At 50.9% G+C, this 19549-nt stretch overlaps 1 protein-coding gene across 1 annotated transcript; it reads right to left on the bottom strand.

Annotated features, from left to right (window-relative positions):
- Positions 1-15782: 15782 nt before the first annotated feature.
- LOC122012015 (probable inactive receptor kinase At2g26730) lies at positions 15783-18871 on the bottom strand. Its single transcript, XM_042568463.1, has 2 exons — positions 17334-18871; positions 15783-16583 (listed from the first exon to the last, which is right to left on the bottom strand). The coding sequence occupies exons 1-2, from the start codon at positions 18676-18678 to the stop codon at positions 15919-15921; spliced, it is 2010 nt and encodes a 669-aa protein (XP_042424397.1). The 5' UTR covers positions 18679-18871; the 3' UTR covers positions 15783-15918.
- Positions 18872-19549: the final 678 nt, after the last annotated feature.

The raw sequence follows: 19549 nt of genomic DNA, 5'->3' as shown, positions 1-19549 counted from the left end.
AGCCGCCCCGGGACTACGACCACATGCTGCACATTGCCAACGAATACATCAATGTGGAGGAAGCCCAGGCGGCGAGAAGAAAAGAAGCCCTGAGTGACCAACCAGCTTCCGTCTAGCGGAAGCAGCCCAACAGTCACCAGCCACCCAGAGGACCGCGAGCCGAAGCCACCCGTCCTCATCAGCACACTCGGTCGCACGCCGTCTAGCAAGTTGTGGTTGATCGGCCCAAGCCTAGGGGGAAGGTATGGACCCCGATGTTTTGTTCACTCCATCAGTCGGCTACTCACAATACCCGCGATTGTCGGAGCCTCCCCCCCCATCGCTCATCCCGCACCGAGGAGTTACCGCCATCGATCGCCTTCACCAGATCGGCAACATCGACAACGGCGTTCAAAGGATAGATAGAAGATCCCCCGAGCGGCAGCATCGTCAGTAGCCCGGAGCTCACAATCGGGCATCACACGAACGACCTCGACCTTCCGCTCGGAAGGAGGAAAATAAGGGCAACGCATCTCGGGGAGAGATCAACATCATCGTCGGAGGCCCGACCGGCGGAGATTCCAATAGAGTCAGAAAGGCACACGCAAGACAGCTGAGGATCCACGCGGTAGGCTGTAGCCAGGAAAGGGCAAGGGAACCCGAGATCAGCTTCGGGCCCAGGGACCTCGAAGAAGTTGAAGTCCCTCACGATGACGCCCTGATCATTCGAGCGATAATAGCCAATTATACTATTCACCGCATTTTCATTGACACATGCAGCTCGGTCAACATAATATTCAAGAAGACCTTCGACCAACTGCAAATCGACCGAGCTGAACTGCTGCCAATGACGACCCCCCTCTACGGATTCACGAGAAACGAAGTCTTGCCGGTCGGCCAAGTCCGGCTGGCTATATCGCTGGGAGAAGAGTCGCTCAGAAGGACGAGGACCACAAGCTTCATTGTGGTTGATGCTCCTTCGGTGTACAACGTTATCTTGGGACAACCGGCGCTCAACGAGTTTCGGGCGGTCGTCTCTACCTTCTGCTAGAAGATCAAGTTCCCGGTGGAAGATCAAGTAGGAGAGGTGCAGGGAGACCAACTGGCAGCTCGAAGATGCTATGTGGAGATGGTCCGAGCCGAATCCAAGTCCACTCAGAAAGTGCCGTGAGTCGAGGTAAATACTATAACCGAGAAACCACCTTCTTTGGTTTATGAAGAAAAAGAGGAGGTGCAGATTGACTCTTCCCGACCGGAGGCCACCACCTTCATAGCATCCGATCTGGAGGAGAAGCAGAAGGAGAAGTTGATCAAATGCCTACGGCGAAACTGCGACGTCTTCGCTTGGTCGACCTATGAGCTGCCAGGGGTCTCGCCAAGCGTAGTGCAACATGAACTTCACGTCCGGCCGGATGCTCGACCGGTGAAGCAAAGGAAGAGGGACTTCAGCGCGGAGCAGAATGTAATCATTCGGGCAGAGGTAGAGAAGCTTCTAGAGGCCGACCACATAAGGGAAATACAATTCCCGAGTTGGCTTGCAAATGTGGTTATGGTCTCCAAGCATGACAACAAGTGGAGGGTCTGCATCGACTTTCGGGACTTGAACAAGGCATGCCCGAAGGACTTCTACCCCTGCCCCGGATCGATTAACTGGTGGACTCCACAGCTGGGTGCGAGCTGATATGCATGCTGGATGCATACCAAGGCTACCATCAAGTGACGCTCGCCCGAGAGGACTAGGAGAAGGTCAGCTTCGTTACGGCGGACGGCACCTACTGCTACAATATAATGTCGTTCGGGCTGAAGAACGTAGGAGTCACCTACCAGCGTCTGATGAACAAAGTCTCCAGAGAGCAGATCGGACGCAACTTGGAAGTGTACGTGGACGACATACTTATTAAGTCCTTCCGAGCGGCCGATCTCTACACGGACATGGAGGAGACCTTCCAAACATTGAGAAGATATGGCGTCAAACTTAACCCTCAGAAGTGCCTAATCGAAGCAAAAGGCGAGCGCTTCCTGGGTTACATTGTGACCGAGCGGGGCATAGAGGCGAACCCCATCAAGATAAAGGCATTGCAGGACATGTCGCCTCCCAGAAATCTCTGAGAGGTACAACGTCTCACCTGTCGGATAACGGCGCTGTCAAGGTTTATCTCTAAGACCGCCGACCGGAGCTTGCCATTTTTCAAGATTCTCCATAAAGCCACCAAGTTTCAATGGGACGAGGAGTGCGATCGGGCATTCGAGGAATTGAAGACTTATCTGAATTCCTTACCTGTGTTGGCGAAACCAGCCGTAGGTGAGCTGCTCCGCATTTATTTATCTTCAACTGAGCATGCTGTGGGCTCAGCATTAGTAAGGCCGAACGGCGAGGAACATCCAATGTACTTTTCAAGCCATATCTTAAAGGATGTTGAGTCTCGCTACACCGGTCTCGAGAAGTTGGCTTTCGCCTTGGTCCTTGCCGCTCGGAGGTTGCGCCCTTACTTTTTAGCGCACACCATTATTGTGATGACGAATAACCCGCTAGCAAGGGTACTCCTGAACCCTGAAGCATCCGGACGACTCATCAAGTGGACGATGGAGCTAAGCGAATTTGACATCCAATACCAACCCCGCTCGGCGATCAAAGCACAGTCCTTGGCAGATTTCGTGACCGAGGTACAAAAGCCCGAGCCCGAAGCTACATGGAAAATCTATGTGGACGGATCGTCCACTCGGCTCGGAAGCGGAATGGGGATCATGCTACTTTCGCCTCAGGGAGAGCGGATGCATTTATCCATCCGGCTGGACTATCGGGCAACAAATAATGAGGCAGAATACGAAGCCCTCGTAGCCGGATTGCAGGCCGCACGACATGTTGGAGCCAGTCGAGTGGTGATCCACTCAGATTCCCAGCTTGCCGCTCAGCAACTCATGAGCGCTTTTGAGATAAACAATGCAAGACTCAGATTATACGCGGAAGCCTTTGAAAAACTCAAGACCGGCTTCACCGAGGTAGTTGTCCTAAAGATACCCCGAGCGGAGAACCAGGCGGCAGATGAGTTAGCCAAACTCGCAAGCTCAATATCGTCGGTCGTCATCCAGCAACCAATCGAGCAAGTATCTTTGGTAGCGCACGTGGACCGGATGGATGACCTCATATTCCCGAGCGATTGGAGAACAACGATCACGGAGTTTCTGCGCTCGGGCGCCACGCCGCCCGATCGGGAGGAAACCCATCTACTGAGGAGGAGAGCTGGCCGGTTCACGCTCATCGGAGACCAACTTTACAAAAAGGCGTTCTCCCGACCTCTGCTGAAGTATGTCAGTTCGGAAGACGGCGAGTACATTCTCCTGGAAGTGCACCAAGGATCTTGCGGAGGTCATATGGGTGGCCGATCTTTGGCTAGGAAGATCCTGCTGGATGGATACTTCTGGCCAACTCTGAATGAGGACGTCGCTCGGACCGTCGCAACGTGTCTTTCCTGTCAGAAGTACCACAATTTCTCGCATAAGCCGACGGAGAAAATGAAAGCGTCCACAGTGTCCTGCCTGTTCGATCAGTGGGGCATGGACATCGTAGGACCCTTCCCTATGGCGACCGGACAACGGAAGTTTCTATTGGTGGCAGTAGATTACTTCTCTAAGTGCGTGGAGGCTGAGCCATTGGCCAAGATAACCGAGCACATGGTCAAGAAATTCATCTGGCAAAACATCATCTGTCGGTTCGGCATTCCGCGTCGGCTCGTGTCGGACAACGGGCGACAGTTAGTCGGAAATCAGCTCGAGAAATGGTGCAAGAGATATGACATTGAGCAGCACTTCAAGTCTGTGGCGTATCACCAAAGCAATGGTCAAGCCGAAGTAGCCAACCGGAAGATACTCCGAATTCTTCAGGCTCGGCTCGACCACATGGGAAGAAGCTGGGTGGACGAGTTGTCAAGAGTCTTATGGGCAATCCGCACGACCCCTAAGGAGGGAACGGGAGTGACACCGTTCCACCTAGTGTATGGGGGCGAGGCGGTCGTCCCAGTCGAAGTCGACGTGGAGTCCGTCCAGATCAAGAACTACGACGAAGATAATTCCGAGCGGAGGCAGCTAGAATTGGACTTGATCGACGAGGAGCGAGCCAATGCGTCCGTTCGACTGATGGCCTACAGGCAAAGAATGAAGCAGAACTATAACCGCCGCGTGATTCCTCGAGCATTCCAGTTGGTCGACTTGGTCTGGAAGAAAGTGAAGCCGGTCAGAGACGTAGACAAGCTGGAGGCTCCCTGGGCGGGACCCTTCAAGGTCGTCGAGAAGCTCCGATCTGGAGCCTACTACTTGGAGGATGAGGATGGACGGCGGCTGGATAGACCATGGAGCGCAAACCACCTCCAGCCCTATCGGGCCGGATGAAAGGTGCGCCAATGTAACATATTTTCATGAATATTCTGTTCGGATGTATCTTTTGGCTGCAGGAATGAAAGTTACAAGAACAAAGCAAAGGCATGAGCATTGTGCACCCATTGGATAGCTGAATAAAGGCACGATAAAGACCCCGTGCCGTTCGACCGGACGTATATTATCTGAGCCAAATGCTCGATGAAGAAGACCCCGTGCCGTTCGGCCGAACGTATATTATCCGAGCCAAATGCTCGATGGAGAAGACCACGTGTCGTTCGACCGGGAGTATATTATCCAAGCCAAATGCCTGATGGTAAAGACCCTGTGTCGTTCGGCCGGGAGTATATTATCCGAGCCAAATGCTCGATAGAGAGGACCCCGTGCCGTTCGGCCGGGCGTATATTATTTGAGCCAAATGCTCGATGGAGAAGACCCCGTGTCGTTCGGCCGGACGTATATTATCCGAGCCAAAGGCTCGATGGCGAAGACCCCGTGCCGTTCGGCCGGGCGTATATTATTCGAGCTATAAGCACATTGTTGAAGACCGTCGAGCGGCGACGTTAAACTCTAGAGTCGGACCGACGACTATAAACCCCCCGGCTTGAAGACCGTCGAGCGGTGATGTTAAACTCTAGAGTCGGATCGGCGACTATAAACCCCCCGGCTTGAAGCGACGTTAAACTCTAGAGTCGGACCGACGACTATAAACCCCCCGGCTTGAAGACCGTCGAGCGGCGACGTTAAACTCTAGAGTCGGACCGGCGACTATAAACCCCCCGGCTTGAAGACCGTCGAGCGGCGACGTTAAACTCTAGAGTCGGACCGGCGACTATAAACCCCCCGGCTTGAAGACTATCGAGCGACGACGTTAATCTCTAGAGTCGGACCGACGACTATAAACCCCCCGGCTTGAAGACCATCGAGCGGCGACGTTAAACTCTAGAGTCGGACCGACGACTATAAACCCCCCGGCTTGAAGACCGTCGAGCAGCGACGTTAAATCTTAGAGTCGAACCAGCGACTGTAAACCCCTCGGTCGGAATACCGTCGAGCTCCGACGTTAAATCTTAGAGTCGAACCGGCGACTGTAAACCCCCTGGTCGGAATACCGTCGAGCTCCGACGTTAAACCCTAGAGTCGAACCGATGACTATAAACCCCCCGGTCGGAAGACAGTCGAGCTCTGACGTTAAACCCTAGAGTCGAACCGACGACTATAAATCCACCGGTCGGAAGACCGTCGAGATCCGACGTTAAACCCTAGAGTCGGACTGGCGACTATAAACCCCCCAGATGAGTCAGCGTCGCGTCGAAGCACTTCAGCAAGACATTAGCAAAGAATATATGAAAAAGGGAGAGTCATTTGACTGATCGGCGCAGTAAAGGGAAACACTAAGCGAAAAGCTTATAGAAATCCCTAGTGGAAGGTCGTCTAATCGATCGGTGCAGTAAATAAAAACACCCCAGCTACAAATTCATAGAAGTCTCAGGCATAGTGGGAGGTCGTTTAACCGGTCGGCGAAATTAAGAAAACCTCTGCGGAAAAAATGTCTAGCGACCGGTCGGCATAGTCAAAAGGAACACTCGAAAGTAAAGGCTGATGCAACAAGAGTGGGCATTCATTTAAAATAAGCATTTGAAGGTTATAGACACCAGATTAAAAATTAAAGACTCGCCGATCGAAAGCATTACTGAAAATACATCATTCAAGGAAGTCAAAGATATGCTTTGGGATGGTAGTGAGAAGCGCAGCATGCTCCGTCGCAGGGATGACCACTGACTCGGGGAGCTGACCCTGCCGTGGCTGTGATGGCCAACTCGAAGGCGATGACCAGCCGGTCGCACACCTTCTCTACAAACTCCGCCGAGTGGATGTAGTTTTGCCTCAAGGCGGCGACGCGGCCCGGCTTCGCGTCCTGGTACTCTTTGAAGGCAGCACGGGAAGCGTCAAGAGCTTCCTGCAGATCCTTCAAATCGCCCTTGAGCTTAGTCACCTCTGTTAGGACCAAAAGTAGCTAGAGGGGGGGGGGGGTGAATAGCTCGTCGCGTTCGCTCGGTGCTCTTCGTTGCTTGTTTCTTCTTGGATGTGCAGCGGAAAATACAGAAACAAACACAAACACGCTAACACTAGGATTTTACTTGGTATCCACCTCACAAGAGGTGACTAATCCAAGGATCCACACCAACGCACACACCCTCCACTATGAATAACACTCCTTTATGGTAACTACCAAAGGCGGAGAAGCCCTACAACACTCTCAATACAAGAAGAAGAAAGGGAAATACAAGTTAAGCAAAAGCTTACAAGATGTGCCGTAAAACCCTAACCCTAACTTCTTCCTCTTGCAATAGATCCGCCTCTTGACTTGGAAAGCCTCCAAGAACCTTCAAGAATTGGCGATCACGTGCTTGTAGAGAGCCGTGGAGGAGCTGAATGAATCTGAGAAGAGCTCGTAAAGAGATGCCAAGACCACGCTTGCGGCTTTAAACCCGACGCAACGATCCCGATCGATTCAATGTTCCCAATCGATCGGGAGGCTTTGATCGATCCACGGATCGATCCAGCGCCTATCGCGATAAGCGCTGGATCGATCCACGGATCGATCCGGCACTTGGCTGTCGCAAACCCCCAATCGATCCACCGATCGATTGACATCCGGATCGATCCACGGATCGATCCGAGCTTCTGATTGACAGAGCGGCTCGGTGATCTGGGAACGCTCGGATCGATCCACGGATCGATCCAAAGACTTGGTTTTGTCCAAAACCAAGTCCCAAACATCCCTAACCAACATTCGGTCAACCTTGACCTGTTGGTATGTCATGCCTAGCATCTAGTCACTCCCTTGACCGCTAGGACTCCCTTACCAAGTGTCCGGTCAATCCCTTGACCCACTTGGACTTTTCTCTGCAAGTATCCGGCCAATCCTTTGACCTACTTGGACTTTTCTTTCATGCCAAGTATCCAACAATCCTTTGACCTACTTGGACTTCCCAGCACCGATGTCCGATCATCCTTAATCCATCTGGATTTTCCTTGGCTTCACTCACTAGGGCTTTCACCCAGCTTCACTCACTAGACTTTCACCGGCTTCACTCACTTCACGGCTTCACTCACCAGGATTTCCATCTGCCTAGCTTCACTCACTAGGACTTCCTTCTGCCTGGCTTCACTCACCAGGACTTTTCTTCTGCCTGGCTTCACTCACCAGGACTTTCATTTTGCCTAACATCCCAGTTAGGACTTCTCAGTCAAGTATCCAGTCAACCTTGACCTACTTGACTCTTCTTCAATCAATATCTTATTGTCAAACATCTAAACCTAAACCAAGACTCAGCTTGGTTACCCAGGTCAACCTTGACCTGAGGGATATTGCACCAACAACCTCCTCCGAGCGGCCTTTCTGCTCGCCTTCTAACCGCCCGGCTAGCTCATTCACGCGCTGCTCCAGAGCACGGGCTTCCACGTTCTTCTTATCTAGATCGACGATGGCGGTGTTCTTCCGAGTGGTGGCCAGCTCAATCTTGCGGTCATAGGATTTGACCTTCTTGTCTAGCTGGTCCAACATGTAGGCCTGATCGGTCGTCTTCTTCCTCTCGGCCTCTAATAGAGCCTTGGTTTTGTCAAGCTCCTTCTTCAGTTCGGCATAAGAAGGGTCTTGGGAAGATGACGGGTGGCCCTGACTCTTCAGTCTCTTCAGCTCGTCCTCCATCATCGCCAAGCGGTTGGAGACAGCAATCTCTTCCACCCATCGCTGATGTACAATAAAAAAGGTTAAAGAGGCCGATCGGGAAAACTACATAAAGAAGAAGTAAACCTTACCTCGGTGGACTGCTGCATGTGGCTGTCAGCCAGCTTGTCGAGCGGTATCATGGCCACACGGGCCCGAGCGTCTGCCCACATCTCAGCTAGGGGCCCCTTCATAGTGATCATATGCTCGGGGGCCGTCGGCCGATCGGACTCGGCCATGAACGCTTCAGTGGGGAGATGCAAAGTGGCCCTAACAGTGTGGTGTCGGCCCAGAGTCGTCTGAGCAGACGCCAGAGGATCAGAGGCTGAGCTGGACATGGTGGACAAAATGCCCGAGCGGAGGACTCGACGTAGTGCTGGAGGAAGGGAGGCAACCGGAACCGCTTCGATGGGAGTCGTAGGCGCCTCCAGTTGAGAAGGAGTCCGGTCGGAAGATAGAGCCTCGACCGATGGTGCTTGGCCGCGTGGGGAGGCGGTGCCCGTCCGCTCGGACGCTTGCACGGCGAAGGTTGCCGAACGGATGGGCTTCTCGACTCTCCGTCTTTTCCTGTTGAGCAGGAGCTCATCCTCCGGATCGGAGTTTTCCTCCCGAACGACCGGTTCTTTGTTAGAAGTTACACCACCGGCAACACCCATAGGCGAAGCCTGAGCGGCCGACTCGCCTGCCTGTGCCTCACTCTCATCCTCATGAGAGTCGACCGGAGCTATGCCCAATTGCTCCATTTCCTTGGCCGCTGCCGCTTCGAGCGCGACCGCTTTCTTCTTCAAAATGCCGAACAGCACCGACTCCATTACGATATTCGCTGCAAAGAAAAGAGAAGGAAATCAGTTAGAACTCAAGGCAAATGTACAAGTGAAGTTCTTACCGAAGCTGTTCGGGAAGGGGGTTCGGCTCGAACTCAAACTAAATATGTACATCACTCTTTCAGGTAGGAGCTTGTTGATGTCGAGCTTCAGACCGGCTAGCAAATTCGCTGCTTGAAGATAGTCCGGTCGGGTCTTATATTTCTTCAGCTCGGGAGAGATGGGCGGTCCGACCTGCCATTTTGTATGGAAGGAGAGCTGCCCGGGAACACGAAGGTAGAAAAAAATTCTCCTTCCAGTGTTTGTTGGAAGAAGGCAACTTATCAAAAAAGACTAAGCCGAGCTGGGCTTGAAACAGATAAGTGCTCGGCTCGGACTGTTTGGGGTAATAAAAATAATAGAAGATCTCCGGACGGAGGGGAATGTTGTGTATCTTAAATAAGACCACAACCCCGCACAGGAGGCGAAAGGTGTTGGGAACCAGTTGGGTGAGCGGAATGCCAAAAAAGTTACAAACTTCAACAATGAAGGTGTGAAGGGGAAACCGCAGACCGGCTACGAATTGGTCGCGAAAAAGACAAAAGGCGTCGCACGGCGGCCTGTGCGGCCGAGTGGAAGGTGAAGGTAAAATTAGCTCAAAGTCGGATGGGATATCAAAAGCATTGAACAGGCTCTCGGCATCGCGCCGATCGAACCGCGACTCCATGGTGGTATACCATGGGCCGAGAGCCGGGTCCGCAGGCTGAGAGGAGCTTGCCATCGCCGGAGCAATGGAGGAGGCAGAAATCGAAAAGGAAAGCAAATGCGCAAGTGAAAAAAAAAAGAGCAAAACAGCAACCGAAGGACAAAACGAGGTCGAGAGCGCGAAGAAAACACAGGAATGAATGGGAGAAAGGAGAAAGAACCTTACAAAGGAGTTGAGGATCGAAGGAGGAAGGCGGAGAATTGCCGGAGAAGGGAAAATCGGAGTCGCCGGAACGCCGAAGCATCGAGGGAGGATACGGGACACGCGAAGGCAAGGGTGTGGCGGAGGAAGAGGGTGAAGCCTTTATAAGGTCGGGCCCGAGCGGCCCCGACCGTCGGATGCAGGTCACAAGAACCAAGGCTCCCATCGGGCCGTTCATTTCAAACCGCCGGTGTCCCCTCGTACACGTCGCCGACCCATACGATGATGCCAGCAGAGGCGCCACGTGGCACCATGCCACAGGGTGCATTTAATGAGCGCCATTACGGCGCGCAGCGCACGTGCTCGGTCTTAATGGAGAGGATTTGCACGAATTCCGGGGAGATCCGAAGGGTGTCAGCGTTGACCGTCGACACGTTTGAAAAGCCAGTAGCAGTAATAGGCCGAGCGGCCGTTAGGGGGAATATTCTCGAATGACAGGGTGGTATTACTCAGGCCGACCGGCGGTCCAGTCAGTCGGACTTAGCGCCTCCTTCGACTAGACTTGAGGGGGAGACATGTGATCCGGTGGTAAGGGCGGAGGACCCTCGTTGGCAGAAGGTCAATGATACGTGGAGGTCAAAAGTCAAGAGATTCAACCCTGAGACCCGGTCGACCGGGCGAAGCAGGCCGACCGACCGGGCGAAGCAGGCCGACCGGCCGGGCGAATCCCCCTGAGCCGAATGAAAGACAACCCGACTAGGGGTCGGGTTTCTGATGCTCAAGGTAAAAAGGTTTCAAGGGCCGAGCGGGTTGTCCGTTCGGCCGGTGCACAAGGCAACACAGGCAGAAGCAGTCTCATCCGAGCATATGACCGATGTAGGATTGATATGCCTGCCGAGCGGCCGACTTGCTCGGCCCTGGAACAGACAGGGAACGCAAGAGGACAAAGGAGACAGGGGATAACATCATCCTCGAGACACCTGACGCCGACAAGCAGTAGAGTTGGCGGCCGAGTCGTACACAGGATCATACGGTGGAAGCTTCCACCGTCACATCCGGGATATGCTCGGACGATTACGGAATGGCGCCAGAGCTACTTTTTTGACACAAGCTTGTTAAGGTATGTTTGGGGGAAGCGTGCACGCATCGGAAAGCGTGCCCGCGTTTCCCCGGGGTCCTATATAAGGACCCCCAGACGTCGATGAAGGTATGCGCAACTCTTTACTGTAGCCACATTACGCTGCTTCTCTCGTTGCCTGACTTGAGCGTCGGACAGTCGTCGCCGGGAAACCCCTCCCGGCTCGGCTTCTTTGTAGGTTCGTCGGAGAGCTACACCATCAGTCGGAGACATCGGAGCATGCCACGTCCCCAGCGTCCGTCGATTCAGCGCTCGGACAGGATCAGATAACATTAGTCAATTTTTTCATAACATTTTAATACATTTGAATGAGCAAAAATAAACAACTTATAGTATATTTGAACTCCTTGCAATTTCAGAAATCCACTGGAACTAAAATGAATGCAATCGGAGATCTCTAGGTCGATCAATGAGTTTCGGTCAAAACCCATTGATGGACCTAAAGAGCTTCGATTGCACTCATTTTAGTTTCTATGGATTTCTGATGTCTCAAGGAGTTCAAATATGGTATCCATTATTTATTTCGGCTTCTTATAGATGTTAACATGCAAAATCAAAGAACGACAAAAATGCTCACGTTGGGCCTGATATGAGTCCATATCAGGCCCAATCTGGGGTTTTTTCGCCGATTCTTTGATTTTACATGTTAACAGCTATGAAAATCTGAAATAAATAATGGACACCATATTTGAACTCCTTGAGACATCAGAAATCTATAGGAACTGAAATGAGTTCAATCGGAGCTATCTAGGTCGATCAATGAGTTTTGACCAAAACCCACTGATAGACCTAGAGAGCTCCGATTGAACTCATTTCAGTTCCTATGGATTTCTGATGTTTCAAGGAGTTCAAATTTGGTGTCTCTGATTTATTTTGGCTTTTCATAGTTATTAATATGCAAAATCAAAGAATCGACAAAAAACTATACGTTGGGACAGGCCCAACGTGGGCCTGATATGGAATCATATCAGGCCCAACGTTGACCTGATATGATTCCATATCAGGCCCAACTTCCATGTTGCAAAAATTTAATCTTTTTATTGTTGTAGATTTCAGTTTCTAGTATGTTTCCTGCCACACAGGAAAATATTGTTATGTAAGAATCACATGTTTCATTCTGAATGAATTAGTAAGTTCTTGTTAAAGATTAATGATCCGGCGGTAAGAATGGGGGACCCACTTCCTGAAGGGTCCCAGCCTGAGGACGGATGGAGGGCTGACTAAGTGGGTAATGGCCGCGTCAGGCAGTTGAGCAGGTCCGAGCGGAGCCAGAGATAACCCAGCCATAGGCTTGGGTTTCCGACGCCAAGGCGGGAGGATTGGATGGCCGAGCGGGTGTCTGTCCGGCTGGAACCGAAGGGCCGAGCGCGTGGTCCGTTCGGCCAGGATAAGGGCGAGGACACAAAGGTTAGCCGAGCGGCCTATTCGTTCGGCTCGGGATATGGGATGTCAGCAAGGCAAGTCTGATGATTATGCCGTACACAAGATTTCACGATAAAGGATCTTGCCGTCACATCATGGAGAGGTTGATACAGTAGCGGTATGGCCTTATGGATGCCCTTCTGACAGACCCATATGCCCTTCTGACAGACTCATACCTGGGCATGGTCGAAAGCAGGTGATTGCTTTGATTGGCGCGCCCAGGCTCCTTCGAGAGGTCTATATAAGGTCTCCATTTCTTCACCGGAGGTACACAAGTCTTCTGTTTCTAAGCCACCTCTTTGTTATTCCTCGCTTGACTTGAGCGTCGGAGGGCCGTCGCCGGGACACCCCCCCGGCTCGGTTTTGTTGCAGGTTCGCCGGAGCACTCGAGGATCCAGCAGGGAGCGCCACATCCCCAGCGTTCGTTGACCCCTGGTTCGGACAGGATCAATTAACTAAATTGGTTACATCCTAAACTTTAAAAATGCACTTTGTTGGCCATTCTAAATACCTTCAATTTTGGTAACAAAAAAAGAGAGGGAAAATAAAGCAGAGCTTTGAAAATTTGTGAAAGACGGTTGCTTGAATGATGTAAGGATCTGACTAACATGCAAATTTAAACTAATTTACAATCCTCTTATTTTGTTGGATTAAGCACAGCTAAAATCTCGAATAATTAAATTACACCTGAACAATTAATCATCTAGTCATAACCAAAGTTAGCTATACTGATCCTGTTCGAACGCTGAATCAATGGACGCTGGACACGTGGCGCTCTCCACGTTGCTGACGTAGATCCCCGACTGGACGTACGGGCCTCCGGCGAACCTGCAAGGAAGTCAGGCGGGGAAGGGGTTCCCGGCGACGACCCTCCGACGCTCAAGTCAGGTAAGTGGACAACAAAGAAGTGACTATGAATATAGTAGAATGCATACCTCCGGCGAAGTATAAGGCTCCTTATATAAAGCGGTGAAGGAGCTCACGCACACATACCGAGGTGAATACGTGTCCTCAGCCCATACCTCGGTATGTGCTTGTCAGACAAGCTTACCTGACACCATACTGCTACAGTCTGAGCACGTCTCTGATGGGACAGCAGATCCCTCTGTCGTAAGGTTTGGAGTACGACCTGGTCATAGAGCATGCCCGCTATCAGAAGATGTTCCTTGTCCTTTTCTCTTCTTACTCCATGCCGAGCTTCCGGCCGGTCGGCACTCACCTCACGTCCGGCCGGTCATATGTACTGGTCCACTTAGGAGATTCCCGGTAATGTGCTCTGTGGAGACTGTTCGCAGTATGCTACTTTATGCCTTCGGCCGAATGGGCTATCCGCTCGGCCATATGACTCTGTTCAACCCGAGCGTCGGAATCCCTAGTTCCGTCGGGTCGTCTTTGGTTCAGCTGGGACCCCGTTCGGCCGACCGGTCTCCCCTTCTCCAGTCGGACGTCGGGCACATTGACCTCCACGTGGCGTTGACTCCCCAGAAAGGGGGTCCCCCGTTCTTGCCGCCGGATCATATACGTTTTGCAGCTGTCACAGTCAGAGATATTACCACAATGACATCCTTTTTTCATAATCAATCTTTTTATTGTTTTTCATATACACAAAGCATGTATAATCTCTAAACTCAATCTGTAAAAGGTACATTGAGTATTAACGGGTCACATATAAACCACGACTATTAGAAAAGACTATTGGATTTTTGCAACATGGAAGTTGGGCCTGATATGAAATCATATCAGGTCCACATTGGGCCTGATATGATTCCATATCAGGCCCACGTTGGGCCCAATATGAGTCCATATCAGGCCCAATGTGTAGTTTTTTGTCCATTTTTTGATTTTGCATGTTAACAGATATGAAAAGCTGAAATAAATAAGAGACACCAAATTTGAACTTCTTGCAACATCAGAAATCGATAGGAACTGAAATGAGTTTAATCAGAGCTCTCTAGGTTCATCAGTTGGTTTTGACCAAAACCTACTGATGGACCTAGAGAGCTCCGATTGAATCCATTTCAGTTTCTATGGATTTCTGATGTCTTAAGGAGTTCAAATATGGTATCCATTATTTATTTCGGATTTTCATAGTTGTTAACATGCAAAATCAAAGAATCAACAAAAAAAATCCCACGTTGGGCCTAATATGGACTCATATCAGGCCCAACGTAGGTCTGATATGGAATGATATCATGCCCACGTTTGACCTGATATGGAATGATATCAGGCCCACGTTGGGCTTGATATGATACCATATCAGGCCCAACGTGAGCATTTTTGCCGATTCTTTGATTTTGCATGTTAACATCTATAAGAAGTCGAAATAAATAATGGACATCATATTTGAACTCCTTGCAATTTTAGAAATCCATAGAAACTGAAATGGGTGCAATCGGAGCTCTCTAGGTCCATCAGTGGGTTTTGACCTAGAGAGATTCGATTGCATTCATTTTAGTTCCAGTGGATTTCTGAAATTACAAGGAGTTCAAATATGCTATTCGTTGTTTATTTTTGCTTCTTCAAATGTATTAAAATATTATAAAAAAATTGACTAATATTATTCATATGTTCTGCTGATAAAAAAAGAGAAGAGAGAGACATATAGTGAAGAAAAAAAATGATAGAAAAAGTCAAATTATCAGGAGGGTAAAATAGGAAATGCACTTAAAAAGTGAGTTCTTTGGTAAATACCAAAGTAGCGTACGCCTTTTGGTAAATTTAGATCTCTACCTACGCCTTTTGGTAAATTACCATTGTTTTTTCCTATCTCTGTATTCTACTCGTCGTTTCAATTCATTGTCATTGTCGGCGGCTTTCGACTGTGGTCCTGACCAATACTGTAACTCTTAGAGAAAATGAACTTAGGAGAGTTGTCATCGGCATCGAAATCCGGCCAGATCTAAATAGGGGCTCAGATTGACTGTCGAGGAAAGTCTGCTCAGATTCGGCCGGATTCCAGTGACGATCGTGCCAATGATGACCTCCTGGATTTACCTTTTCAGGGTTATAGTGCTGATCGGGACGATGACCTCCAGCTACCAGCGATGGATAGGGGCGATGAATAGAACATGAAGATAGACTATTTTAAGAATAGAGGATCTGATTATATATATAAGTAGACCCTCTGTTCCATATTTTTTATGCCCCCTATCTTATTTATTATTGGACATATTAAATCATGCATCAGATCTGACATGATCAGTGAATGAGATACAGGAACACGAAAGTGGGACAGGATCCCATCACAGGAGATCTAGTATTTTCTTGTGGTTTTGTAAGAAATTGAACAAGAATTAAGAAAGACTGAACAATATTCTTTATAACCACCCATTTTTTATTTCCTTAAGATTTATTAATCTGGATGATTCATTTGATTATATGAATCATTAAAAAATTAAATTTATTGCTACTAGATTAACAACGATTGCCTTTCCACAAACCATGGAATTGCATTGATTAGGACAAAGAACATGTTTTTGATGTGATCAATCGTTGAAGGCGGCAGACAAAATGAAACAATGGAAATCTAACAATCGCATCTTTCTTCATCACAAATTGCACAATTTCAGAGCGTAGCGCCGGCGGCAGGTGGCGCAATCCCTCCACCAGCATCACCGCCGCCCTTGGCTGCCTCAACCGGGGAAGTCGTCAGGCCTTCCTCGCCCTCCGTGCGGCTGACGATCTGCTCGATCAAGCGGACAGCCTCAGGTAAATCTGGCCGCGCATCCGGCACGCTGGCGACGCAGGCCATCGCGATTTGGAGGAGTTGCACCATCTCCTCCTCTGTGTCCGGGTAGCGCATGAGCTCCACGTCGAACACCTCCGCCGTCCACTCCTCCCTCACCACCGACTGCACCCACCGCGGCAGGTCGATCCCCTCCTCGCCCAGCGACGCCTGGTTCGGCGCCTTCCCTGTCAGGAGCTCCAAAAGGAGCACGCCGAAGCTGTACACGTCGGACTTAAAGGTGTGCCGCCGCGTCTCCTGCACCTCCGGCGCCCGATAGCCGGCCAGCCGGTGGCGCGGGCCGGAGTTGAAGATCGGGTGGAGGGCGAAGTCGGAGAGGACGGCGGAGTCGACGTCGTCTGCCCGGAGGAGCACGTTAGAGGCTTTGACGTTGCCGTGGACGAGGTGAGCCGAGGTGTGGAGGTGGCAGAGGCCGCGGCCGGCGGCCAGCGCCACCCGAATCCGTCTCTCCCAGCTCAGCGGCGTCCGACCCGCTCCACGATTCCCTGTTCATAATTATCTCAATTCATTTCATGATCTAGAGTTCAAATGCTACGAGAATGAATCTTGTCGCTTCTGAATTTTTTTTCATGAGACAACTTTCATCCCTTTTCCATTTGCTCGACATGCGAGTGTTCTCCACCGCAGTAAAGCCTATTGAAAATTGTCTGCTAAGAAGGACAGGTAACTACTGATAACAGTACAAAACAGCTGGATCCCATCACTTTGAAAGTTGAAACCCCCCTTTTTAAAACCCTTTTTGCAGGCACTAGAACAGTTTTCAGACACCGACAGACCCATCAATGATTTAGACTGCTAATCTTCTTTAAATCATAATTAGCACTGTTGAAGGGGAAATCAAAACCTAATTTTATGGAATGCTCTCGCTTTTATGACAACTTACGGACTGGGGTTTAAGCACGGACCGACAAGGAGCGAGGAATCTCGGGCAACAGTTCGTCCTAACACTACCTTGATTGAGGGAGGAGTGCTGACTCGTCGCAGTTGTCTCTACGAGCCCAGACAGCAGTTGTTCATTACGGCACTACCACTTGCTATTCTTCGATATTATTCACTGCCTCGTTTACTTATTATTACCGTCGATTCAGTTGGAAGGGGAAGGCAGAAGGGAAATTGATTCTAAACTTTGAACGTAATAATGGCTGTGCTAATTTGGCAGGGAAAAAATGATTGAGAGGGAAGTGAAGTGTAATGGGAAAAAAAAACCAACAGCTGGCGCATGTGGGTGTACTGACCGTGGAGGAGGGAGGAGAGGCTGCCGGCCGGGAGGTAGTCGAGGACGAGGAGCTTCTCGTCCTTGGAGTAGTAGTAGGCGCGCGGGGCGAGGAGGTTGGGGTGCTCCACCTGGCCGAGGGTGTGCAAATGCGACTCGAATTCCGGCTTGGCAGCGGACACGTCTTTGAGGCGCTTCACCACCACGGTGGCGCCCTCCTCCAGCACCGCCTTGTAGGACGTCCCCGTGCTTCCCTTTCCGAGCACCTCTGCGGACGCCCGCAGTAGGTCCTCTAGGTCGAAGCTGTACCCGGCGCCGCTCCTCACAAACACCAGCTTGTTCCGCTCCGCCGCTTCCACCAGCGTACCGCCGCTGCCGCTCATCTCATCTTTGGATGACGAGGTTATGCCTGTCTCGCCAGATCTCCCCGCCGGCGCGGCCACAGTCGCTGATTCTAACCGCTTCGCTGATTTTTCCTTCGTGCGGCCGGCCCTTTTCCTCCGTCTCCGGAGAACGACGCAGAGAACGAGCAGCAACAACATTAGCAACAACAATCCTGTAATGGAAGACACGACGATCGCGACTATGGCTTCCGTGGAGAGCCTCTTTGACGAACCCTGAGTCGGAGCCTCGTTGGCATCGGGGGAAGGTGCCGGAGACGGAAAAAAGGGAATGCACGGGAGCAAAGGGGCGCCACAGAGGCCCAGATTGCCCTCGAAGGAAGCCGCCGGGAATCGCTGAAGGCTTGGGGGAATGGAGCCATTGAACTCGTTATGAGAGACATTGAAGTTGTCGAGGGAGGCGATGCTGATACTGGGAAGATTGCCAGAGAGGCGGTTATTTTCGAGGAAGAGCCCCGTGAGCCTGGTGAGGTTATTGACTGCGAACGGGACCGTACCGGTGAGATTGTTGCTGGAGAGGTCGAGCCGGAAGAGAAGCGTCAGCCTGGACAAGCCCGGCGGGATGCTGCCGGAGAAGATATTCCCTTGGAGGAAAAGGCCACGGAGCTGGGTAAGACTCGCGAGGTCGACGGGGATGGGACCCGAGAGCCGGTTGGCCCTGAGTGAAAGAACGCGCAGCATGGAGAGACGGCCGAGAGTGCCGTCGGCGATGGAGCCCACGAGTCCCACGCCGGGAAGATGGAGGCCGAGCACAGCAGTGCGGCCGGAGTCGCAGGTGACCCCCGCCCAGTCGCAGGCCGACGCGTTGGCCCTCCACTGGAGGCGCGGCTCGTGGCGGAGCGGAGCCATGAAGTCCAGCAGCGCCGAGCGGTCCCCCGCCAGATCGGACACCGCCGCACGGACCGGCGACGAAGGGTCGCCAGATCCGGCGAGGATGACTAGCAGAAGCAGCGGGAGCAGCTCCATGGCGAGGCGCCGGAGCTGCGAAGGCGAAGAGAGGAGATCAATTGGGCAAAGAAGACGCGGAAATGGCAGGTAACTCGGTGCGAATTTGGCGACGGAGGCGCACCACCATGGCGAAGGGGAGGAGAGTGAATCAAAGCAAGCGATTAACTAATTCCTTTGAAGAAGATTAATAATCCAAATCATCATCCGGTCGGCCGGCGTCATTCTCATTCCTTCCTCCCTTATTAAACTCGTACGAGGCCGGTCGAGCAGCGAACGGTTCGGCTAGATACGACAACAGTGCTTGATGCGGACAGCGGACAGGGAACGCGTTCGGTGGGACCCTTAGTAAATAAATTTTGGAAATCGATTCTGATGGAAGACTCAAGTGGGGACGCTGGGTTGGAAGCTGCAGACGATAAATAAACGGCTGATGTAGATGCTGGATTTTGGAGGTAGCAATGCTTTCCTGGTCATGGACCATTTTATTCGAGGGCTCAATCATGCTACGTATAAGTTTAATCAAGTCCAGAGCCATGTTCACATCTATCTTAGCTTCCTTGTGGATATATAGATACCCTTTTTGAGAGAAAACAAACTTTGTTGAGGCCCTGTTTTTTCAAAGTGCTAGAGATTAAAAATATTAATTTTCTCAATAAATAATGAAAAAGGAAAATTCAAAGTCATCAAAATTTGACAACCCCAATATCTTTCATCCATGCATCAAGCTGTAATCACTAATAATTAGCAACCTTATTCCACATGGCTATATCCTTTGCTACTTGGGCCTTTGCTCTCGCCGTTTAATTTGGTGATAAAAAGAATCAGCTGTCCACAATTATAAATATATGGAGGAAGTTGGAAAAATTCATAGTAGTCTTTGGAAAATGAG

This window comes from Zingiber officinale, chromosome 8A (assembly GCF_018446385.1).
Source record: "Zingiber officinale cultivar Zhangliang chromosome 8A, Zo_v1.1, whole genome shotgun sequence".
Taxonomy (NCBI): Eukaryota; Viridiplantae; Streptophyta; class Magnoliopsida; order Zingiberales; family Zingiberaceae; genus Zingiber; species Zingiber officinale.
Note: the sequence above shows the minus strand (reverse complement) of the source record. Positions and strands in the feature narration are given on the sequence as shown.

Coding starts and splice junctions, on each gene's coding strand:
- LOC122012015 (XM_042568463.1), bottom strand. CDS start 18,678: ATGGAGCTGCTCCCGCTGCTTCTGCTAGTCATCCTCGCCGGATCTGGC. Junction 16,584..17,333: donor CCTCTCCTCCCTCCTCCACG/GTCAGTACACCC, acceptor AATTATGAACAG/GGAATCGTGGAGCGGGTCGG.